Here is a 21,201-nt window from a genome sequence, read left to right on the forward strand (position 1 = left end):
CCTACGGTCTCTTCCTCTTTTCTCCCCGTTAAAGGGTTTTTTGGGAGAGTTCTTCCTGTTGTGATGCGAGGGTCCTGGGACAGATGATGTCGTATGTGTACAGATTATAAAGCCCTCTGAGGCAAATTTGTAATTTGTGATTTTGGGCTATACAAAAATAAATTGAATTGAATTGAACTACGCTCCACTGTTTGAACAGCTCATCATCTTTGCCATATCGCTTGTTAAGGTGCTAATGCTCTGGAGCAGTTCTAACCTACAGAGACCTGCTTTACGACTGAAGAGCAGCGATACATTCAGGTTTACAGGTTTGTAGTGCTTTGTGTGCACGGGAGGGAGGTGGAGGTATGTTGCTGAGCTGTAACCTCTCACGCAGAGACCAGACAACTGTGTTCCTCTCCCATCGTGGTGGTTAGTTTTAGTTTCACTTGATCTTCATGACTCACCTCTTGATCGACGAAGGCGGTGTCACTTTGAGTGTCCAATAAAGCATATATGTTTTTCTTCGTATGGGTTTGCAGCAGATGACCCAAACTGGAACAATCATTGAACTACTAGCAGCATGTCCTTCCCTGGTAACATTAAACGACATAGCAGCTGTTTTCTCTCTGATATATTAATTTGTGTACTCACATGGCTTTCTCTTTCCACATCCTTGATGTAGTTGCCATCGTGAAGGCAGGTTGAGTGCATTCTCGTGTCACAGGTGAGGTGGCGATGACAACCCTTCACAATGTGACCTTGTTTCAAACTGCCACAACAGAGTTTATTGTCCTTAACATATGTACTTCTATCTTCCAGCTAACTTCTCTTGATTTTTGGAGCTGATGTGTGTTTTAGCATGGCTTGCTCTGTATTTGCTTGTCACAGTGTGCATCTGTTTTTATACAGAAGACACTAGCCATGTTCCTCTTGCTGTCCTTTAGATTCCTTTTAGTCACTGCACAACTCAAAGAACCAAGAGCATAGATGGAGCTGACTGGGTTGCAGGGAACTTCTGCTTCCAATAATAGAAATACAACACAATGTTTGAAACTGGGAAACTCTTTACCTTCCATCGGTGCCTTTATAACCTGGTGGTTCCATCTGGCTGCTGACCAATCTGGCAGATTCTTCCAGGCCCTTTACATGAGGCATAGCTGGCAGATGAGCATTTATGAAGTCTGCAAAGACCCTTAGTCCTTCAGCATCTTCAGAAAGTATTTTTGGCCAGCTTGATAACGTCTGTCTGAATGCATAGGAAGTCTGTTCATTGTTACACTGCCATGAACTGTTTGTGCTTGTTGAGCGACACCAGGGGACGCAGGCAACATGGCTGTGATGGGTGTAGTATATATTTATATATATATATATATATATACTGTGAGTATTGCTGCAATGTAGTGGCAACAGATACAGAAAGCCATGGTCTCAAAGTAAAGTATATAGATGAGTCTGCATGTCTTTAACACCTTCTCAAAGGAAAAAGCACAAAACAGCATAAAAAGCCCTGTGTGAAAGTTAAAATTGTCAGCAGTATGTTTACATAGACAGTTAATCACTCTTCCAGTTAGGAAGACTAAAACTATGGTAACAGTTCTGATGGTAGATTAACACAGTTGCAGAATATTGATTCCGTGTTCACCGGCAAAAGAGGCTGTGACACTTGTGTGTGATGTTGAAGTTGCTGTTAGAGTTCGCTTCAGGTCTTAATAGTACCGCCCAGCTCACCACACACTGACTCAGAGGAAATGAGCGGGGCAAAAACCTCTTGACACGTTAGAGCAGCTCATTCAGTTGACGTGTGTTGTAGGTTTCCCGTGTAAACTGTGTGCACACATTGAGACCGCTGAACTAAGCTTTTCACTTGAGAGGAAGGGAAAGAGATACATTATGGGAGCATCTTCCTCTGGCTTGTTGGATGAGGCTAAAATCAGCAACATCAAAGGTAAAACTGGGAGATCTCTTCTCTTTGTTCCACATTTATAAAGTGTATTCTGCAACTTTGGACACTTCTTATTTGGGGGGCGGGGGCATGGGGGGGGGGCACAACATAACAATTGATGTTGGTCTGTGTATTATAGCTTTCGGCTAAGACATAGACAGGAAAAAAATGGGCAGGGGTGTGACATGCAACTAAGGTCCTCAGAATCAAAGTGGGGATGGTATATGTTGCTCACATTAACCACCAGTTAGCCTTTCTTTTCATTGAATTAAAAAAAAAATTAAATTCAACGAAAATTATAATTTTAACTCAAAATTTGCTTTGACTGGACTTAAACAAACAAATTAAGCAAAGAGTGATGTGCAATGAGAGTTGCTTGTCTCATTCCTATGTGTGCATTCCTAAACATGTTATCAGCACAGCAAAGTCACATCCGGTCACTAATCTCCTACAATGTAATTACTGCCATTACCAACCATTAGATTATTATGGGTTGTCTGATCTTTGTGTGTGTGTGTGTGTGTGTGTGTGTGTGTGTGTGTGTGTGTGTGTGTGTGTGTAAGATCAAAGTCAGGCTACAGAGTGACCCAAACAATGTGTGATAGTGGCCATACACTGTAAACAAATGATAAACAACTGATTATGACTGATCTGCATTCAAATTACATATGATGAGATTTGGAGAGAAGTTGTTCTTTTGACATTCGGGGTGTGTGTGTGTGTGTGTGTGTGTGTGTGTGTGTGTGTGTGTGATGTAACTGCTATCTTCCTCTCACCAGATGTCCTCTATACTTCTAACTGAACTCAGAGCAGCAGCAGTGGGATGGTCACCTGTTTTAATCCATTATACCAGAATCACTAACTTAACGTATTTATTGCATCGGTAGATAACTGATTTGATTAAACCATTCTACATGGTGGTATTGAATCAAAAAGTTTTTCTGGAGTGTTTGAGCTCCAGTTTTTGTCGGGCAGTGCCATCATGGTTAAAACATTACCTCCTCTTGCTACAGCGCAATCTGAGCAGATGCACTTTAAAATCATCATTAGGCTTCGGCGATGTCTATTTTTTTATACCTTCCTGATATTTGCTGGAGGATCTGATGACACTTGTTGCCACAGTGCATGCGACACATCAGTGGGCTGAGCGGAGAGAATGTGCGGGTAGTGGTGTGGGTTAAATAAAATCATGTGGTAATTAACTGCCTTTGTAGTGGGAGGAAGACATCTCAAGATAAAGTTATTCGCTCTCCTTTGTGTTCCGTTTTGTTCTGACTTGTTTGTATTATCTTTAAATTAATCACAATCGTCTTGGGCAGCACTAAGCACAGGACTTTAAAATAGATAGCGTTAAAATACGCAGCCAAAGGCTTATACCCACAGTCTACATCCTACAAATCAGATAGGTCTCCACCAAGTCCTGAGAAAAATATCTGGCTCTTTAGCAGCTAAATGATCCACTTTGTTCAGCAGCTAATGACTTTGAACTTTGTCTGTCTGTCGTTTTGCGCTGAGCAAGTGGCGTACAGTTGGTTTATCAGTACTATTGAAAACAAGGTAGACAAGGGGAATGTCACATTACACATATGTTATTTAATTCTTTGTTAAAATACATGTATTGATTTGTGCAGCTAAAATAAATTCACTTTCCCCAATAAAGCTAAATCTACCACCTATAGTTACTATCCACCAATGCTTTCTTGCAATAAATGAATAAACTGAATATTCAGTTTTCAGGTTGAAATAATACTATTTTTTAAAGGGCCAGGCAAAAAGAGGTAAATACAGTATACTTTTATTTATACAGTATTTGACTTTTAAAAAATGTTCATGTGTTGTGTGTGCATGCAGGACTTGTCAACAGTACGTTCCAGAGCTTCAGTGTGTTTTACCATCAGCAGTATTCAGCAGCCTACATCGGACACTTACACCAGGAGGTGGAGCCTAAAAAAGAGGGGAGGGGCCTATTGCTCACACAAAGGGTAAGAGCACCTGTCAATCTATGGGGTCAGATCAGTCTCAATAATTGCAAATGCACACAGAAAGACTCACAAATGCAAACAGAAAGATTCACAAATGCGCACAGAACAATTCACAAATATATTCGATTTACAAATGCACACAGAAGGATTTACAAATAAATTTGACTCACAAATGCACACAGAACGATTCACAAATACATTCCAATGCACACGTAAATAAATTACGATTTATATAAATGTAAAAAAAAAATCACAAATATATTTCTGCATTTGTATGTATTTCTGTGTGGATTTTTTCTATTTGTTTGTGGATTTGTATGAATTTATTTGTGGATCAAACTGCATTTGTTTGTGGATCGCCCCACATTTATTTGTGGGTTTTATGAGACTCCCCTGACGTCGCTGGATTCGCAAATGCATTTTTTTCAACGTTCTTATTTTCAACCAATCACATGAGCACAGCTCCTCCCTCCCCTCCCCACGAGGCTGCTAGCGTTATAGTTGCGCAATTTGCGGAGGCGACAGGTCAGAAGTCGAGAAAGGGCAAGCTCAAATCGTGGCAGCTGCAGCTAGTAGAGGCACTTCCTGTTGCAAGCTGTCACTGTTTTGGTGCGGATACCGCGGTAGTTTAGTCTTTATTTGTCGTTATTTGACATTATGTGACAATACATTAAGGTCCTTGAAGGTATGACTGTTGGTAGTTGTAATTAGTTTAGTAAAAAAACATGTGATCAGGTTCTTCTTACTGCCTCCCCCAAACTCCTGTCCTGTTGAGACAGACAAGACAAACAGAGAAAAAAAGTTGTATACAAAGTGTATAAATATATACATACATATAAATATATTTATATACATATACTGTATGTATATATATCCAAATCAATAGGTTATATGGGTTGCTATCATTCTAAACAGTACAATGCATATTATCCATGTTTACAATTTGCATTCCTTCAGTCTGCATGAAAGTGTGTATCGTTGCCATGGCAACAAGTACCAACTGATGTTAGCTTACATTAGCTTGGTAATAAAAACGAGTAGCCATACTATTACAATTCGGCCTTTTTTTACTAAACTAATTACAACTACCAACAGTCATACCTTCAAGGACCTTAATGTATTGTCACATAATGTCAAATAACGACAAATAAAGACTAAACTACCGCGGAATCCGCACCAAAACAGTGACAGCTTGCAACAGGAAGTGACCTGTCACCTCCGCAAATTGCGCAACTCTAACGCTATCAGCCTCGTGGGCAGGGGAGGGGGGAGCTGCGCTCATGTGATTGGTTGAAAATAAGAACGTTGAAAAAAATGCATTTGCGAATCCAGCGACGTCAGGAGAGTCTCAAAAATCCACAAATAAATGTGTAGCGATCTACAAATAAATGCATACAAATCCACAAACAAATATAAAAAATCCACACAGAAATACATACAAATGCAGAAATATATTTGTGATTTTTTTTTTACATTTATATAAATCGTAATTTATTTATGTGTGCATTGGAATGTATTTGTGAATCGTTCTGTGTGCATTTGTGAGTCAAATTTATTTGTAAATCCTTCTGTGTGCATTTGTAAATCGAATATATTTGTGAATTGTTCTGTGCGCATTTGTGAATCTTTCTGTTTGCATTTGTGAGTCTTTCTGTGTGCATTTGCAATTATTGAGACTGATCTGACCCCATATCAATCTGTCCATAAACAATGCTCAACAATTGTCAATCAACACTGGTTTACTGTGTGTGTGTGCGTGTGTGTGTGTGTGTGTGTGTGCTGCGTGCAGCCTCAGCATGCTCCGGAGGAAGTGCTGTACCAAGGGAGCATGAAGTTCTCCTGCTGGGATGAGCAGGGAAAGAAATGCAGAGAGAGATACACCGTCCTGAGAAGAGATTACAAAGTGGAGATACATGAAAACATGGAGGTGACACTTTCACATAAACATAAAAATATGATATTCGGAATATAAATGCTATGTACGCGAGTGCTGAACATTGTTGTCTGTGTTTCCACCTATAGACTTTTGGTCGTGGATGTGCTGCCAAGTTGGTCCTCCAGCCAGCAAGGGGCAGTGTGTTCACCACGGAGGAGGAGTCCAGGGCTCACCTGGAGCAAACCTGTGCTGGAATACTCAATGGTATTAACTTATTCCTGTTCAACAATAGCTTTATTTTATTATTTTTTGTTGTAGTTTTTGAATTTCTGGGGTTGAACATGGACACAAGAAACAATAACAGAGCAATACAAAGTGTCTCCTGGACTCCTCAACGCTATATCTTTCACCTCTCTCATCGCTTTGGTTCGAGGAATCACAGTCTGACCAGTTTGTTCAACATGTTGCTGCCTGCTGTGTGCAGTTTACATTAATAACGGCAAAGTATTTATGATAATGAAACATACACTGTTCAAGGATTAAAGACCATCTAAATCAGGGGTCTCAAACTCAAGGCCGGCGGGCCGAATCCGGCCCGCCACGTCATTTTATGTGGCCCGCGAATCCGCCAGCAAAAAAGTAAAAAAAAAAAAACAATTATTAAAAGTTAGACTTGATAATAAAAATATCCCCATAGTCGAAATTATGAGATAGAAAGTCATAACTATGATAGAAAGTCATAACTATGATAGAAAGTCATAATTCTGAGATAGAAAGTCAAAATGATGATAGAAAGTCAAAATGATGATAGAAAGTCAAAATAATGATAGAAAGTCGAAGTTATGAGATAGAAAGTCAAAATGATGATAGAAAATTGAAGTTATGAGATAGAAAGTCGAAGTTATGAGATAGAAAGTCGAAGTTATGAGATAGAAAGTCATAATGATGAGATACTTAAACAAAGTCATAGAAGCAGCTCTTTGGCTGGTTACTGTACACTTGACATGAAATGTATTGTGAGTACATTGAAGACTACTTTAAACGTGGCTTTACAACACATGAAATACTTCACGTGGGATTGTGCAAACGCATCCTTGAAAGGATTTTAAGCTTTGAACAAAGTTATTGTAATAACTTGTTTGATATTTGTCTTTGCTATTTTCTTTGATAGTTTGATCTTTGATAGAGTAATGTGGGTTTCTTAACCCTAAATTAAAAGGATTTAAGTTATAATAACACAAATGTGCTTAAATATATTTTTACATTTATATAACTGCATGTACAATATGTACACTTGAATAAACAATAATTAAATGCAGAGACAGTTATTTACCAATATGTTAGGAGTAGTTACATTTACACAGTCTTACATTTACAACCGGCCCTTTGAGGGCGACCGTGATGCTGATGTGGCCCAGAGTGAAGATGAGTTTGAGACCCCTGATCTAAATGAAGTAAATAATGATCAATGCTGTCGAGGTGATATTTTTGTTAATGTGAATATGTGTCCTAGAGCTCTGCAGGGGAAAATGTGAAAACTCGCAGCCTTTTATTTTATTTGCTGGTGGAGTACTTTGTAACATCAATGCCAAATATCTACTGTTTACTACGGGTGTAAGAAAATATCGAAACACTTGAGAATTTATTCTCAAAAACACTGCATTGATTTTTTATCAATTGTTTGCATTCAAAGATTTGTCGAAAAAAGTAGGGCTCTAATGTTGAATATTACAGATATCTTGTGCAGACAATTGGCAGAGAGAGAAGAACGACGTTTAAAAAGAACTAGTGCTGGGCAAGTTAACGCGTTAATTTCGCGTTAACGCATTCATTCATTAACGCCGACAATTATTTTATCACGCGTTAACACATTTTTTAATTTATTATGATTGTTTTATTTTTTATTTTTTATTTTTTTATTTTTTTTATTGAAAGACAAGAGACAATACATATACATAACAACAAGATGCTGACAAGAACAGTGGGATAAAAGCCAGCAAACATCCTATAGTCAGTAATTTTAGTGCACCTATATGCTGAAATTCACGGTAAACGCATTTAAACGGCACAGATCGGGAGCGAGCGAAGGACTTTGAAAGTTAGCGGAAAGATTAACGTGAGACAACATCCGGTTTCTTCAGACGAACATCCGGTTTTCAGAATAAGATGCCAACAAAGTATGAATTATATTCACATTAAGTATAAAACATGCTACCTGCATCTCGTGAACCAAATGTTATTGCCCTTTTGTTCATATAGCAGCACTTTTAAAATAAAAGTGCGCAATACACTACTTTTGAATTCATTATTGCCATTGCCATTGCCATTAACAATGCGATTAATCGCGATTAATCGCAAAAAATCCATGCGATTAATCGCGATTAAATATTTTAATCGTTGCCCAGCACTAAAAATAACCAAAACCAAAACCAACTGAGTCCAAATGCTATGAGTAGTGAGTGCAAAACGGCCCAAGTCCTGTTTCAGGCCAAAGCTGAATTGTTCCCAAAACTCAATACTCTGTTGGTGTGTTTCTACTCTCGTCTTGACCTATTTTCTCTTTTTTTGAGGACTTCTTAGAAAATGATGTAATTAAAAGCATGATTAAGAATCTGGTGTTGCTGTCACTGGTTAACATAAACCTCAGCTGCTTTTATTTTGTTGAGCATGGTTCATGCTACTAATTCATGCTTCAGAGAAAAAACACAGTCAAGCCCACATCTGTAACACTGTTGTGTGTGTGTGTGTTTAGGAGTGAAGGAGGATTCTTCTTCGGTGGTATCGTCTCCAGATGTGCTTGCTGTGTATCTGCACCTGCCTTATATGGGCCACACCTGCTTCCTGTTCCAACAGGAAGAGGAACGAGATAACTTCCTGTCTGCTCTCAAGACCTGCATTAGACACTGCAACCTTGGTAAAATACACACTCACATGCACATTTTCTCTCTGCCCACTTTTATACTTAGTTCTTTATCTATTTTTGATATATGTAGCATATTTAAACTAAAAGAGACAAAGGAAGTGATTTCATAATGGCAGACATCTTTTGCAAGTTGCAAAATTGTGGGGGGTGTAGTGCTGGATACATATGGCACTACACACACGGTATAATGTAAGACGTAGCTGAAAATGAGGAATTACTCACATCTGGAAAAAAAAACACTTATATTTTTTCATATGTATTGATTAAATATATCAGATATGTCATATTTTATGCCAAACTAGGTAAAAGTCATGGCTCCTGTTTACATTCGGAACGTTTTGGTACAAGGCTTCTAATCAATCAAATAGGCCTCAACACTTTAACTCGCGTGTGAAGTCAGATGAGTTTTTATAATATCTAAACCTGCTGTAGCAGAGGGCCCTTGCTGGTTGCCTGTTTTAGAATGTGTCACTCATGTGGTGGCAGTTGCCCTGGTGACAGATACAAATGTTAATGCTGTTGACTTCCTGTGTGGTTAGCTAGGATACAAAGCAAAAACAGCCCCTTTACTTTGCATCATAAAGTTGCGAAAACACGGCATGTCATATCTACACAGCAACTGAGATATTCTCAGCAGTAACAGGAAACAACACGCTGATAGCCAGCAGTGACTACCTACTTTAGACACTTGCAGGAATTACAATACAAAACAATGGTACTATAGTTATAAAATGGTTAAAAAAAAAATTATATGTTACTCTTTTTTTCCAAAAACACTCCCTTATTACTTTCTTGGAACATTAATTGTTTGATTTGATAAACTGAAGACAAGACTTCCTGTGGTGTCAAAAATAACTTCACACGAAACCAGCGTTGACCAGCCATTCTGTTTTGCATGACCAGATAAAAGATAAAAGTAAATGGGGGGGGGAAATTCCCCTAATCTTGTTCTCATCCAACATCACCCAAGTTAGTTTCTAAAATGTCTTAAAACTACTCAGATCAATACATATTTTTTTATAAACAATGAGTGGAACAACTATGGGCAACGTCTCTGCAGTTCCCCTCACCTCTAAAGAGCTTTTTAGCATCTTTCACCTAATTGACCCTTCCTAAGTCCCACCCCTTTTCGCTGTGTGCTCCAATAACTGCTGAGCAAGCTTGGAACCTGAAAGAACCTTGGCCAACGTTCCCCTTTCCAATACTTAGATATGCTTCTTCTGTTCCAAAGGTAACATTACAATCTAAGTCACACTGCACTGGTGTGATAATCGTCCCAGACACATTACGTTGTACACAGTCGCATCTTAAGTTAACTAATATTAGCAATAGCTGGCTTGTGCCATGTTTCTTTTTTTCAAGCTTGTCTGACCTAGCAACAGTAACTAAGGATGAGCGGGGCTTTGGATCCATCAGTTGTTGTTTTTTAATGACCCAAAACCTTCCTGTTCTGATTCAGTATTAACGTTCTCATCAACTTAGTTAACAGCGGTAGCAGACTGCTATTTTCCCATTACACTACCTTCCCAGCACCAAATAGCCTGCTAACAAGGCTAGCGACCAGCTGGTTAACATAGGTGAGCATTTACGTGCATACATCCCTCTCTCGTGGTGGTGGAGATGAAAACAGAGCAAGAAGGAGATTTAATACTTGACACAGCAAGGTGGCCAGACCCATTAGTCCTGGGATAAGTTCAGGCTCAAGGCAAATCCGATTTGTTTCCCAAATCAGATCTTAGAGCAAGACTGTCCGCACTGTTATTTGCAAGTGAGCCGATCGGATTTTTGTGTCCATACATCACCAACCTATCTGGATGGGTTGCTGCGGTAGCTACGTAGGCGTCAATAACTACTTGACTATGCTAGTGATGTGGCTTTCCAATGTGAAAGCATAAGCCCTCTCACGCTCTCAAGTCGCAGATTTGGGCTGGCATTATGAACAATGCCTGAACACATGCTAATGTTGCTTAATGTCTGCTGGATGTCTAAAAAGGCAATTGTTTGCTAAGATATGAGCAACTTTATAAGGGGATAGCATGTCAAACATGTGATGTTCAGCTTGGGAGTTCTGCCCCCAAGTGGCCAAAAAAACTGATAAATGTAGCTTTAGGTGTGCAAAAAGTTGGATATCACAGTTAGCAGCTTATTTACTGTTAGTACACAGGGAGAGCAGCTGTAGGCCTATTCAATAATTAATGTGTTTAAAATGTGTTATACTTTGGAAATATGACCCATTAGGTCCCCCAAAATAAATGGTAAAGGGATTTGTGTCCCCACATTGGCTGAATACGTGTGCGTGTGTGTGTGTGTGTGTGTGTGTGTGTGTGTGTGTGTGTGTGTGTGTGTGTGTGTGTGTGTGTGTGTGTGTGTGTGTGTGACCCTGACTGTTAGGGTTAGTTCAAACGAAGGCAAGCATAATTCGAAATGAGTAGTGGGAAGATCGTTGTTTACAGTCAACTCAATTTCAGTTTTCTACTTCAAACAGTATTGCTGGTGTACACGTTAACCATTTGACAACATCTCATCACATGTCAGCTGGGCAATCATTTTATGCTGTGTGCTTCAGTTTTTAGCAGCACTAGTTTGATTCATACTGATGGTGTTAATGACAAGGGAAGTATACTCAGCATTAGGGGAGCTTTCTGTTCCTCAAATATCCTGCATCGATTTAGTGAAAAAAGAATGCCCAAAAGCCTTATGGGGAACAAGACCACAAAAGAAATAATAATAAGATAATACATAGAAAAAACAGAACATAAGAATGTTGAAAATTAGAGATGTGAAACTTAATGCCACCGATCACAGCAACACTAGAACTAATAACTGTAAAGACTGAACAGTAAGATCATCATCACAGTTACAGCGTAAAGAGTAACATTAGTAAAAAATAACACATAAAAACACATGAGATAGATAGATTACCTGTCATATAATCACATTTACTCTATCAACACTTTATCAGATAGCCAGCAGCAGAGAGAAGACAGGAAATGAGTGTAGAGAGAGGCTGAGAATGACATGTAAGAGACGCCCTAACCCTAAGATATACTTGCTTTTTACCAAGAGCCTCGTTAATTTATGACTACGTAGCAGTGGCAGGCCATGCATTTTATACCTGGGCCTTCTGTGCTGTCCTACTGTGGCGACAGCTACGGTTATTTGTTTCTATTGGTGTAACAATACACGTATTCGTATTAAACCGTTCGGTACGAGGCTTACGAACCGAACAATATGTTTGAATAATACTAGTGCATTTGGAAAATGCAGAAGCTTAAATTGTGGGAAATATAATGTTTTCGGTGGACTGCACTCAGGTAGGAGACAACGGACTGTGTGACCTTTTGAACCCGGAACAATAACAAAAAACAGCTGAGGCACCGCACGTGTCTTCAGGGAGGCTAAGCTAAACTAGCTTAGCAGGAAACAACAGCAGTTAGCTGTTCCCTACTGATTCAAACAGAGAATCAAATGTCCGAAATAACCCCGCGATGACGGGATGCTTCGTCATTAACGGACAAGTCAGAATCAATGTAATTCACATAATGACAAGAACAAACTCACAAGAACCAGTCAGATATATTTATATGACAACATAAAATGTCAAGCATGACAAATCAACCCAGCAACACTGCAGCGCTAGAGCACGAGCCATTCATATTATTCATAAAAACGACACGACAGACAAATGAACACAGTAGAAACACTACTGCAGATGTAAAAAAACAAAAGCAGTTGACTTACTGTAGGTAGAACATATAACAAGCTATGATACACAAAAGTGAAGAGGATGATTTGATTTGAACCAAACTCCTCGTTAACATAACCAAGTCCTTCCTGCAGACCCCTGGTGTGATTCATCCTACGAGAGCCAGGCGTATGTTCGAGCCCTCCGACTCTACCGACAGGACAAAGGATGCTATGAATCCTGGGAAATACTGCAGGGCACTGAGGAGCAAGTCAGCAAACACAAACACACACACACATGAACAGACACACAGAGACACACACACACACACACACACACTTCAGCTTTCTGTTTGTCTGCGGTTGTTCGTAAACTTGCTTATCAAATTGTGTTTGCGTGTGTAGGTGCTGGCCTTCCAGGTGATGGAGGAAGTGTTGTCATGGTTACAGAGTCAGATTCAGTCCAGAGTGAAGGGCAAGAAGACTGAAAGGATACGACAGTGGCTGGCAGTGAGTTAAACTAATGCACCAACACAACACAGGTTGAGAGCGTGGATGTGTAAAGAGAACTGGATAGTGTTGGAGGCGGGGCCCCGTTCATTCCTATGAAAGTTGCTCAGTGGTGCACGAAGCAAAAAAAAGTTTGACTTCTGAGTTTAAAATTCAGATGAAATTACCCGGATCTTGCGTCGGTTCAGTTATTAGTGCATTTTATAATGTTTAGGCCCTAACGATTTGAATAAGAGCTGTACATTAAGCTGCCCGCAAGAGGGCCACAAAAAGCACTGCATGCTTTCAGTGCAATGCAGCTTCAACGCTTTAAGTATTGAGACATATCTTTCCTCCAAGTTCTGATTGTAATCTTATAATTCTGACTTCTCAGAAAGATGCATCAATTGTCAGAGTTTAGATATTAATCTCAGAACGTTTTTTTTCATGCAGCTTTCAGCACTAGAAACACAATACTTTTACCTTATATTTACTGAGCGGAAGTGTTGTGTTTGTGTATGTATAGACAGTGCAGGCAACCTACATTTTGGTGCTGGAACAACTCACTGCAAGTCTGGAGGCTCTGAGGGAGGAGTGTCGTCAGACAGCATCAGCCAATCAGGCATCGATCAGATCCAACCTGGACCAGATAATATCTTCTCACTGCTTCCTGGAGGAGAAGGTCAAAGGTACCAAAGTTAACCCCTTCAGTTAGAAAACACATCATCTGATGTTTTTGAAGAGCAAACAGTGCTTTTTAACGCAATATCTGGTGCTACAATCAGAGTTTCCTGTCTAATAACACCCAGTTTAAGTGAATATGTGTGTTTGTGTTTCAGCGTGTGTACTTGAAGAAGCAGAGAGAGTCTGCAGCGAGTCTGTAGCACCCTACATGTCCTCCATCCTTGAAGCGCTTACAGAAAACATAAGCGCTGGGATTCAGGGGATGCAACGCACACTGTACACACAGATGGACTTCACACACACAAATGGAGGAACGGAGAAGACGAAGAAGGTGAGAGAGACCTCTGAGTGTGCATGTGCATGTGTGCATTTTATTTGTATTTAAATTTGTATTTGAGCTCATGATTGTGGTTTTGCACGTGTTCTGTAGGCCTTGTCCCCGCTGCGCTCCATCAATCTTGGTCCGTGCTACAGGCAGGTGGAGAACCTGACGGAGAAACTTGAGGACTTAAAACAGCGGTTTGGATTGAGCAGCACTCAGAGACTGGTTCACTCTGCGCACCTGGAGATGGAGAAGGTATGGAGCAGTGTCGGAGGCATGGCCTTCAGCTGGCAAAGTGTAACATTCAATACAACTAAAAGCGTTTGTGTCACAGAGAAACACGGCATTTGTCCTTTGTGTCTTCCAGCTGTTGGACAGCACTGTGCACTCCTTAGAGCTCTTCCTCCAGTCATCAGCCAGACTGCAGCCTTCTCAAATCCCTGTCAAGATGGAGAGAGCCAAAGAACGAGTCCTGAAGGTAAAAAACAAATGACAAGATAGAATATCAAATGAATTATGTGGCATGAAATGATTTTTCAGCATAAGAAATCAACATGTCATGCATCTCTTTGTGACACAATAAATGTGTGAGCTAGATCATTATTTTCTGCATATGGATAATTGTTTAGGATCAATGATATGCAGAAAAAGTGCTGTTTTAGAAATTATAATCATACAGGTATGAAATTTTAAAAAAAGATTCTACCTTTCTTACGAAATCCTATATACTGTATAGGCAACTGGTGTATATGCATTTTCACATACGCACCTGTATGTGCAATGCAGTGCAATGTGCAAGCGTATTCTGTCACGCTAGGGTAATCATTTCTTATGTTTGCAAAAGATATTTCAAATGGCGATACTGCGCTGACTCCATCTGTAGGCTGTGATTACTTTAGCTTTATGTTAGCAGACTGCTCTTTTATACTGTCTCACTTCTTGCTTTCTATACTACTATTAGCTGACATTTCTTTTGTATGTTAAAAGAACAAAATGAACCCAAAAATGGTCAGAAATGGTCACTCCTGCACCACTGCAACATACCATCACTTGAAGTGATGGTATGTTGCAGTGGTGCAGGAATGAGTCCTAAAACCTTCTAATGAGTCAGCATTTTTGGTGGTTCCGCTTTTATTTAAATTTGTTTTTGGATAGATGACCTAAATAAGGTCTGTAATTAACACACGCTTAAAATATTTTAACGATTTGTTAAATATCATACTTGTGAATTCTGAAGCTTTTACGCATCTTAAAAAAGGCGGTCGCTAGCAAGTGGCAAATTGAGACGACTAAATGCCATCACCATCATGTGTGTGTGTGTGTGTGTGTGTGTGTGTGTGTGTGTGTGTGTGTGAGTGTGTGTGTGTGTGTGTGTGTGTGTGAGAGCAGCAGCTGGACTATGACAGCAGAGTTGTCCAGAGGAGGCTCTACCAGGAAGCTCTACTAGAGATCACTCTGCCTGCTCTCACCAGGAAGATGGACAGCAAGTGGATCAGTGTAGGTCAAAGACACTTCTCATACACATTACAGTGTCAACGTTCATACTCACTCTCATTGATTCTACGTGCGTTTTTCTGTCCAGGAGCTGCAGCAGTTTGAGCAGTACATTTTCTCAGACTACAGCAGTTTCATTCTGGTTCATAATGTCTACGATGATCTGCTGAGAAAGATGCTCAGTAAGGAGATAGAGACAGGTAAAAACACACACTGTATATCTTTATTACAGTGTATTTTCTTCTTCTTTTTATGTTGCGATATTCTTTGTTTCTGAATTGATTCAATTTCACCAAGAAGATTAGTGGAGTGGGCTGGGTTTCATCTCTTAGCCCCTTGCCCACTTTTTGGCATTTTTCTAAAGTTTGCAGTGGTGGAGTTAGGCTCAGACCTGGGGGTGAAGTTAAGTTCTCTGCAGAGTCCAACAATGATCTAAATGCTGTTTTCCCCGAATTACAGGAATTTAGTTCTAGCAAAGAACTCCCCTGTATTTAAGTCAGTATTCATCTTGCCTAAAACACCGTGACACAATCAGGCATAAAAAGCTCCCCACATGTGATTTATGTGTAATTGTAGAACGTTAACTCTTCGGGTCAAAAAGAGCCACAAATATCTTGAAAGTACATGACCTTCATGTCATTGATGGGAGCTGCAGCTCTGTCCTGTAGGCCACGTCTCTGAAGATAAAGATCAATGTTAAATGGAACATACCTGTCTTCCCGTCTCCTCAGCGGTCCAGGATGCAGCCAGTAAGAAGAGCAACAGTCTCTTGTTGGACACTTCAGATCTGACCTTTAGTCGGTACAGTCTGCTGGGGGAGACGCCACCTCGCTCTCCACTAGGCAGCCCCGCCATTGCCATTCGAGACTCCTCCTCCTCCTCCTCCTCAGTGGCGCCGCCAGGTGACGATAAAGAACCTGCTCCTGTGGGGGAGGAGGGAGGTCAGACGGTCACAGCTGAGGTTTGCCCTCGAAGTGACCCAGATCTTAACGGCGATGTCAAATCTGAACGCAGTATCGCTCAAAGCTGTGCCCAGAGCGCAGCGCTTCCGTCTCCTGTCATCGTTGTGACACAAGAGTTTGATGAATCTGCAGCCGAGGAGGCTTATTGCCTCGAGGAACCACAAGGAGAAGTTCGGCTTGGAACCGACACACCATTGACAACAGCTGAGCCTTCGGACGAAGCCACAACTGACTCTGATGCGGCTGTTACAAATCAAGTCGGTGCACTCGATGCACCTGCTAACCAAGATTCCACTAATCCCATCCCAGACTCTCCCGACCTTTCCATGTCCACTCTGTCCTCGTCGCAGGCCACAGATGTCCCAACTGAATGTGCTCAAAGTGATCAATCGTCGACGCCTGAAAATTCTGCCACACCTGACCTCTCAACCTCAGACAGAGTGACAGAAGACACAACTGTCCAGCATCCCTGCCCTGGGACACATAGGCCGACGAAAATCAGCCTCGGGTCACTAAGCGAGGTGATCAGTTGCAACTCCGCAGCGCCTTCTATAACGCAGACGATGCCACAGCAGCCCACTGACAGAGCTGTCTACCTGACGGGAGAAATAAAGGACAACTGGGAGGTGGAGAGGGTAAAAGAAGACAACCAGACAGAGGCAGCGGAGGAGAAAGAGGTACATGAGAGAATCAAAGAAGGGAAAGAAGAGACACAGGAAGGAGAAGGGAAAGAAGGGGACATCAGTGAAGGGCAGATGGAAGGTGTAGCCCAATCAGGAGGCGAAGGTTGCCAACCATCTGAATCACCAGCAGAGAGCGCCACTGCCTTAACCACTGAGCAGAGAGAGCGTGAAGACGAGGTAGACGATGAAGAGAAAGATAGTGAGCTTGAGACTATGAAAGGAAAAGAAGATGAGGAGGAGGAAGGAAAGGAGACAGAAGATCATGCAGAAAAAGAGGAGGAGGTTCTCCAAAGCCCTCAGCCAATAGATCCGCAGCCAGAGAGTGCTGCTGAGCTGCCATTGGACAGTGTGGCGATCATCCGAGAACTTGTGATTGAGATTACCGAAGTGGAGACAGTCGTCGGCCCCTGTCCCAACAGCAGCCACACAGCCTGACAGACACGATACTATGACGACCGGGTCTCCTACTTCACAGTTTCTAATGAAATGGTACAGTGAGGTGACAAAATCCAGAGAAGAGAAAGAAGGTTAGCTTGTTATGTTATTAGGCTACTGCATCACATTTATCCTACTACATGAAGAAGAAGAAAACGTTGTTTTTACATACTTTAATAAGCATTTTTGTTTTATGAAAGGTACAAATTCCTTGGTCTTCTCATGTTTACATTTGCTGTTTTTATTTTTCTGCTAACACTGAAAGAAATAAAACGACCCAATAAAGGCTTAAAAACACCCTATGATCTCAAAGCTGCATTCACTGATTTGTTGGCCATTTGGCCAGCACTAACCTATTATGGCATTATAAAGTTGCAGGTATGTTCAAACTTCATGATATCGTCATATACATACAGGTACATACAGTGCCCTCCAGAATTATTGGCACCCTTTAGTAAAAATGAGCAAAACAGGCTGTGAAAAAATGTCTTTATTGTTTATCCTCATGATCTTTCATTCAAAATATTCACAAAAATCTAACCTTTAACTGAAGTAACATAATTGAAAGAAACATTAAATTCTTATCCTGAAACAAATATTTTTCTCAAAAATATATGTGCCACAATTATTGGCACCCCTTCATTTAATATTTTGTGCAGCCTCCCTTTGCCAAGATAACAGCTGTGAGTGTTCTCCTATAATGCGTGATGAGGTTGGTGAACACATGGCACTGGATCTGAGACCATTCCTCCATGCAGAATCTCTCCAGATCCTTCAGATTCCGAGGTCGACTTGTGGACTCTCCTCTTCAGCTCATCCCACAGATCTTCTATGGGGTTTAGGTCGGGGGACTGTGATGGCCATGGCAAAACCTTTATTCTGTGGTCGGTGAACCATTTTTGTGTAGATTTTGAGGTGTGCTTCGGATCATTGTTCTGCTGGAAGGTCCAACCACGGCCCATTTTAAGCTTCCTGGCAGAGGCTGTTAGGTTTTCATTTAATATCTGCTGGTATTTGATGGAGTCCATGATACCATGTATCCTAACAAGATGTCCAGGGTCTTTGGAAGAAAAACAGCCCCACAATACCAAAGATCCGCCACCATACTTCACAGTAGGTATGAGGTGCTTCTCTGTATGGCTATCTTTATGTCTACGCCAAACCCACCTTTGATGTTTGTTGCCAAAAAGCTCTATTTTGGTCTCATCTGACCATATAACCGGTCCCATTGAAAGTCCCAGTAACGTTTGGCAAACTGTAGGCGCTTTAGTTTGTTGTTGATTGACAGCAGAGGCTTTTTTCTGGCAACCCTCCCAAACAACTTGTGGTGATGTAGGTGGGTCTGATGGTAGTTTTGGAGACTTTCTGACCCCAAGACTCAACTAACCTCTGCAGTTCTCCAGCTGTGATCCTTGGAGATTCTTTTGCCAGTCGAACCATCCTCCTCACAGTGCGTCGGGTCAATGTACACACACGTCCTCTTCCAGGCTGATTCTTAACATCTCCCGTCGCTTTAAACTTCTTAATTATTGCCCTGATAGTGGAAATGGGTATTTTCAACTGTTTAGAGATTTCCTTATATCCTTTTCCTGATTTGTGCAACATTTGTGCAACAACTTTTCCTCGCACATCGTCACTGTGTTCTCGGGTCTTTCCCTCAGTGATGAATGACTAAGGGAATTTGGCCTGTGTCACCTCATATTTATACCCCAGTGAAACAGGAAGTCATGGTTGACCACTTAAGAGTTCCTAATCAAACAGGTCAACTTAAAAATGTAAAATATGACTGGAATTATACTTCAGTTAGATTTTAATCATGAGATTTTCTAGGGGTGCCAATAATTGTGGCACACATGTTTTGGAGAAATATATTTGTTTAATATCAACATTTGTTTTTCTTTCAATAATTTTACTTCAATGAAAAGATAAGATTTTTGTGAATATTTTGAGTGAAAGACCAAGAGGATAAACAGCAAAGAATTTTTTTCACAGCCTGTTGTGCTCATATTCACTAAGGATACCAATGATTCTGGAGGGCACTGTACATGAATTTTGACATGTGCATTTAACCCATCCTAAGCATTGAGGAGCAGGAGGCTGCTGTGAAGAGCCCATGGAGCATGTTGGGGTTCAGTGTCTCGCTCAAGGACACTTTGACATGCGGGCAGTGGGAGCGAGGGTTCGAACCACCAACCTTATGGTTAAGGATTAACTTCACACTTAAACATGTTCTAGCTGTAAAAGTAAATTAAATGACAGTACTGGGATGAAACACACAGCTGGTGTTAAAATTGACATTTCTTTCCAAATTTGTAAAAATCTGCATTTCAAATGAAAATGGCTCTAAATGCCATCTACTGTTTTAAATCAGACCTGCTCTTTAAGTAATCCTGAGATAGAGTTGACCGCTTGGGACTTATCATGAATAAAAACAATGTTAATTCCCTTCCATCAGACCCCCCTCCTGGCCTCTCTTCACAGCCTCTATTGTTTTTTTTTTCTCATTTAGCGGCTGGCTAATTAGCTTGCTAATTCCAGCATGTTTTCATGCTCACATTACGCTGGTTAATGAGGATGAGAAAACAACAGGCTGGTGGCCAGCGACAGCGCTGGAGAACACCAGAAGAACGCCGATTGTTCCTCAGAATGTGTGGTTTATCGACTCCACAACGTTGTTACATAGATAGATAGATATGTACTTTATTCATCCCCAGGGGGAAATTTGTATGTTACAGCAGCAAGACATACCAAGTAAGCAAAGTAAACAGAGTAACCAAAAATATTAAGTATTAAAAAATGCACAATATATACAATATATTGTGCAACATTTTGTATAGGACAAATTAAATATCAGAATATAGAATATAGAAGATAAAATAACAAAAATGCACAGTACAATGAAATAGAATAGTGTTAAATTAACTAACTAGGTGAAAAACAGTAGTGCAAGAATCAACCACCAGCAAAAAACATGACAAGGTGCCATCAACCAATCTAGTCAGGGTTAGAGAACAGAAACCCTTTTTATTGTCATATACATATACACGAAATTTGACTTCTGCATTTGACCCATCCCTGTATATATGGAGCAGTGGGCTGCCAATGACAGGCGCCCGGGGAGTCGGGGGTTCAGTGTCTTGCTCAGGGACACTACGACACGTGACACGTCCCAGTCGAGGATCGAACCGTTGACCCTGCCTGCGGTTACCAGACAACCCTCTTAAGCCAGTGAGCCACGGCCGCCCCGTATGTCATGCACTGTTGCAGTTCTTCACAGCGTGGCTGCTTATTCTTGCTCTGTATTACCTCTGTAATACCTTGTTGCCAGGCAGGAAGGGGAGAGAAACCATAGCGCAGCAGCTAGGAGTATGGCAGAAGCTGTAGCGCCTGGAGCGAGTTTTCCAGGTATAATAGAAGCTCTGCGTTCAGAGGAAGGATTAAAGTCCAATACAGACAGCAATCAATGGCAAAAGAGCGTTCCTGGAGGCGGGGGAGATGTGGCAAGCTCACCTGCAGGCATTGGTGCATCATAAGCACGTTGACAGTGTTTGTGTAATTCAAATTCAGATTCAAATACTATTTTAATTATTGTAATTAAATTACTCTCACTGCCAGCAGAGGGAGACAACATTTCTGCACTCTAGCTTTAAATTAGAAACCGTCTAGCGATACTTGATTAAAAGCATGAGATACAAAGTCAAAATTATGAGATAATAAATCAACATTTTGACTTAGAAAGTTGA

At 40.8% G+C, this 21,201-nt stretch overlaps 1 protein-coding gene across 1 annotated transcript; it reads left to right on the plus strand.

The window, feature by feature from the left end:
* Nucleotides 1-1,807: 1,807 nt before the first annotated feature.
* On the plus strand, nt 1,808-17,756 carry LOC142934597 (protein Niban 1-like). The gene is made up of 14 exons (XM_076079007.1): nt 1,808-1,927; nt 3,776-3,906; nt 5,696-5,833; nt 5,929-6,046; nt 8,535-8,696; nt 12,546-12,661; nt 12,795-12,899; nt 13,405-13,567; nt 13,718-13,893; nt 13,993-14,139; nt 14,252-14,362; nt 15,274-15,381; nt 15,467-15,578; nt 16,110-17,756. Exons 1-14 carry the CDS (start codon nt 1,873-1,875, stop codon nt 17,456-17,458), a joined length of 2,991 nt encoding a protein of 996 aa, XP_075935122.1. The 5' UTR covers nt 1,808-1,872; the 3' UTR covers nt 17,459-17,756.
* Nucleotides 17,757-21,201: the final 3,445 nt, after the last annotated feature.

The sequence above is a fragment of the Anarhichas minor genome, unplaced genomic scaffold (assembly GCF_050575085.1).
Source record: "Anarhichas minor isolate MPS153535 unplaced genomic scaffold, ASM5057508v1 ptg000006l, whole genome shotgun sequence".
In the NCBI taxonomy this organism is placed as follows: Eukaryota; Metazoa; Chordata; class Actinopteri; order Perciformes; family Anarhichadidae; genus Anarhichas; species Anarhichas minor.

What these genes read in the sequence shown, in the direction of transcription:
- LOC142934597 (XM_076079007.1), top strand. Translation starts at nt 1,873, where the DNA reads ATGGGAGCATCTTCCTCTGGCTTGTTGGATGAGGCTAAAATCAGCAAC. An exon ending in GCCTATTGCTCACACAAAGG is followed by an intron (nt 3,907 to 5,695) that starts GTAAGAGCACCT and finishes TGCTGCGTGCAG; the next exon opens with CCTCAGCATGCTCCGGAGGA. An exon ending in AGATACATGAAAACATGGAG is followed by an intron (nt 5,834 to 5,928) that starts GTGACACTTTCA and finishes TTCCACCTATAG; the next exon opens with ACTTTTGGTCGTGGATGTGC.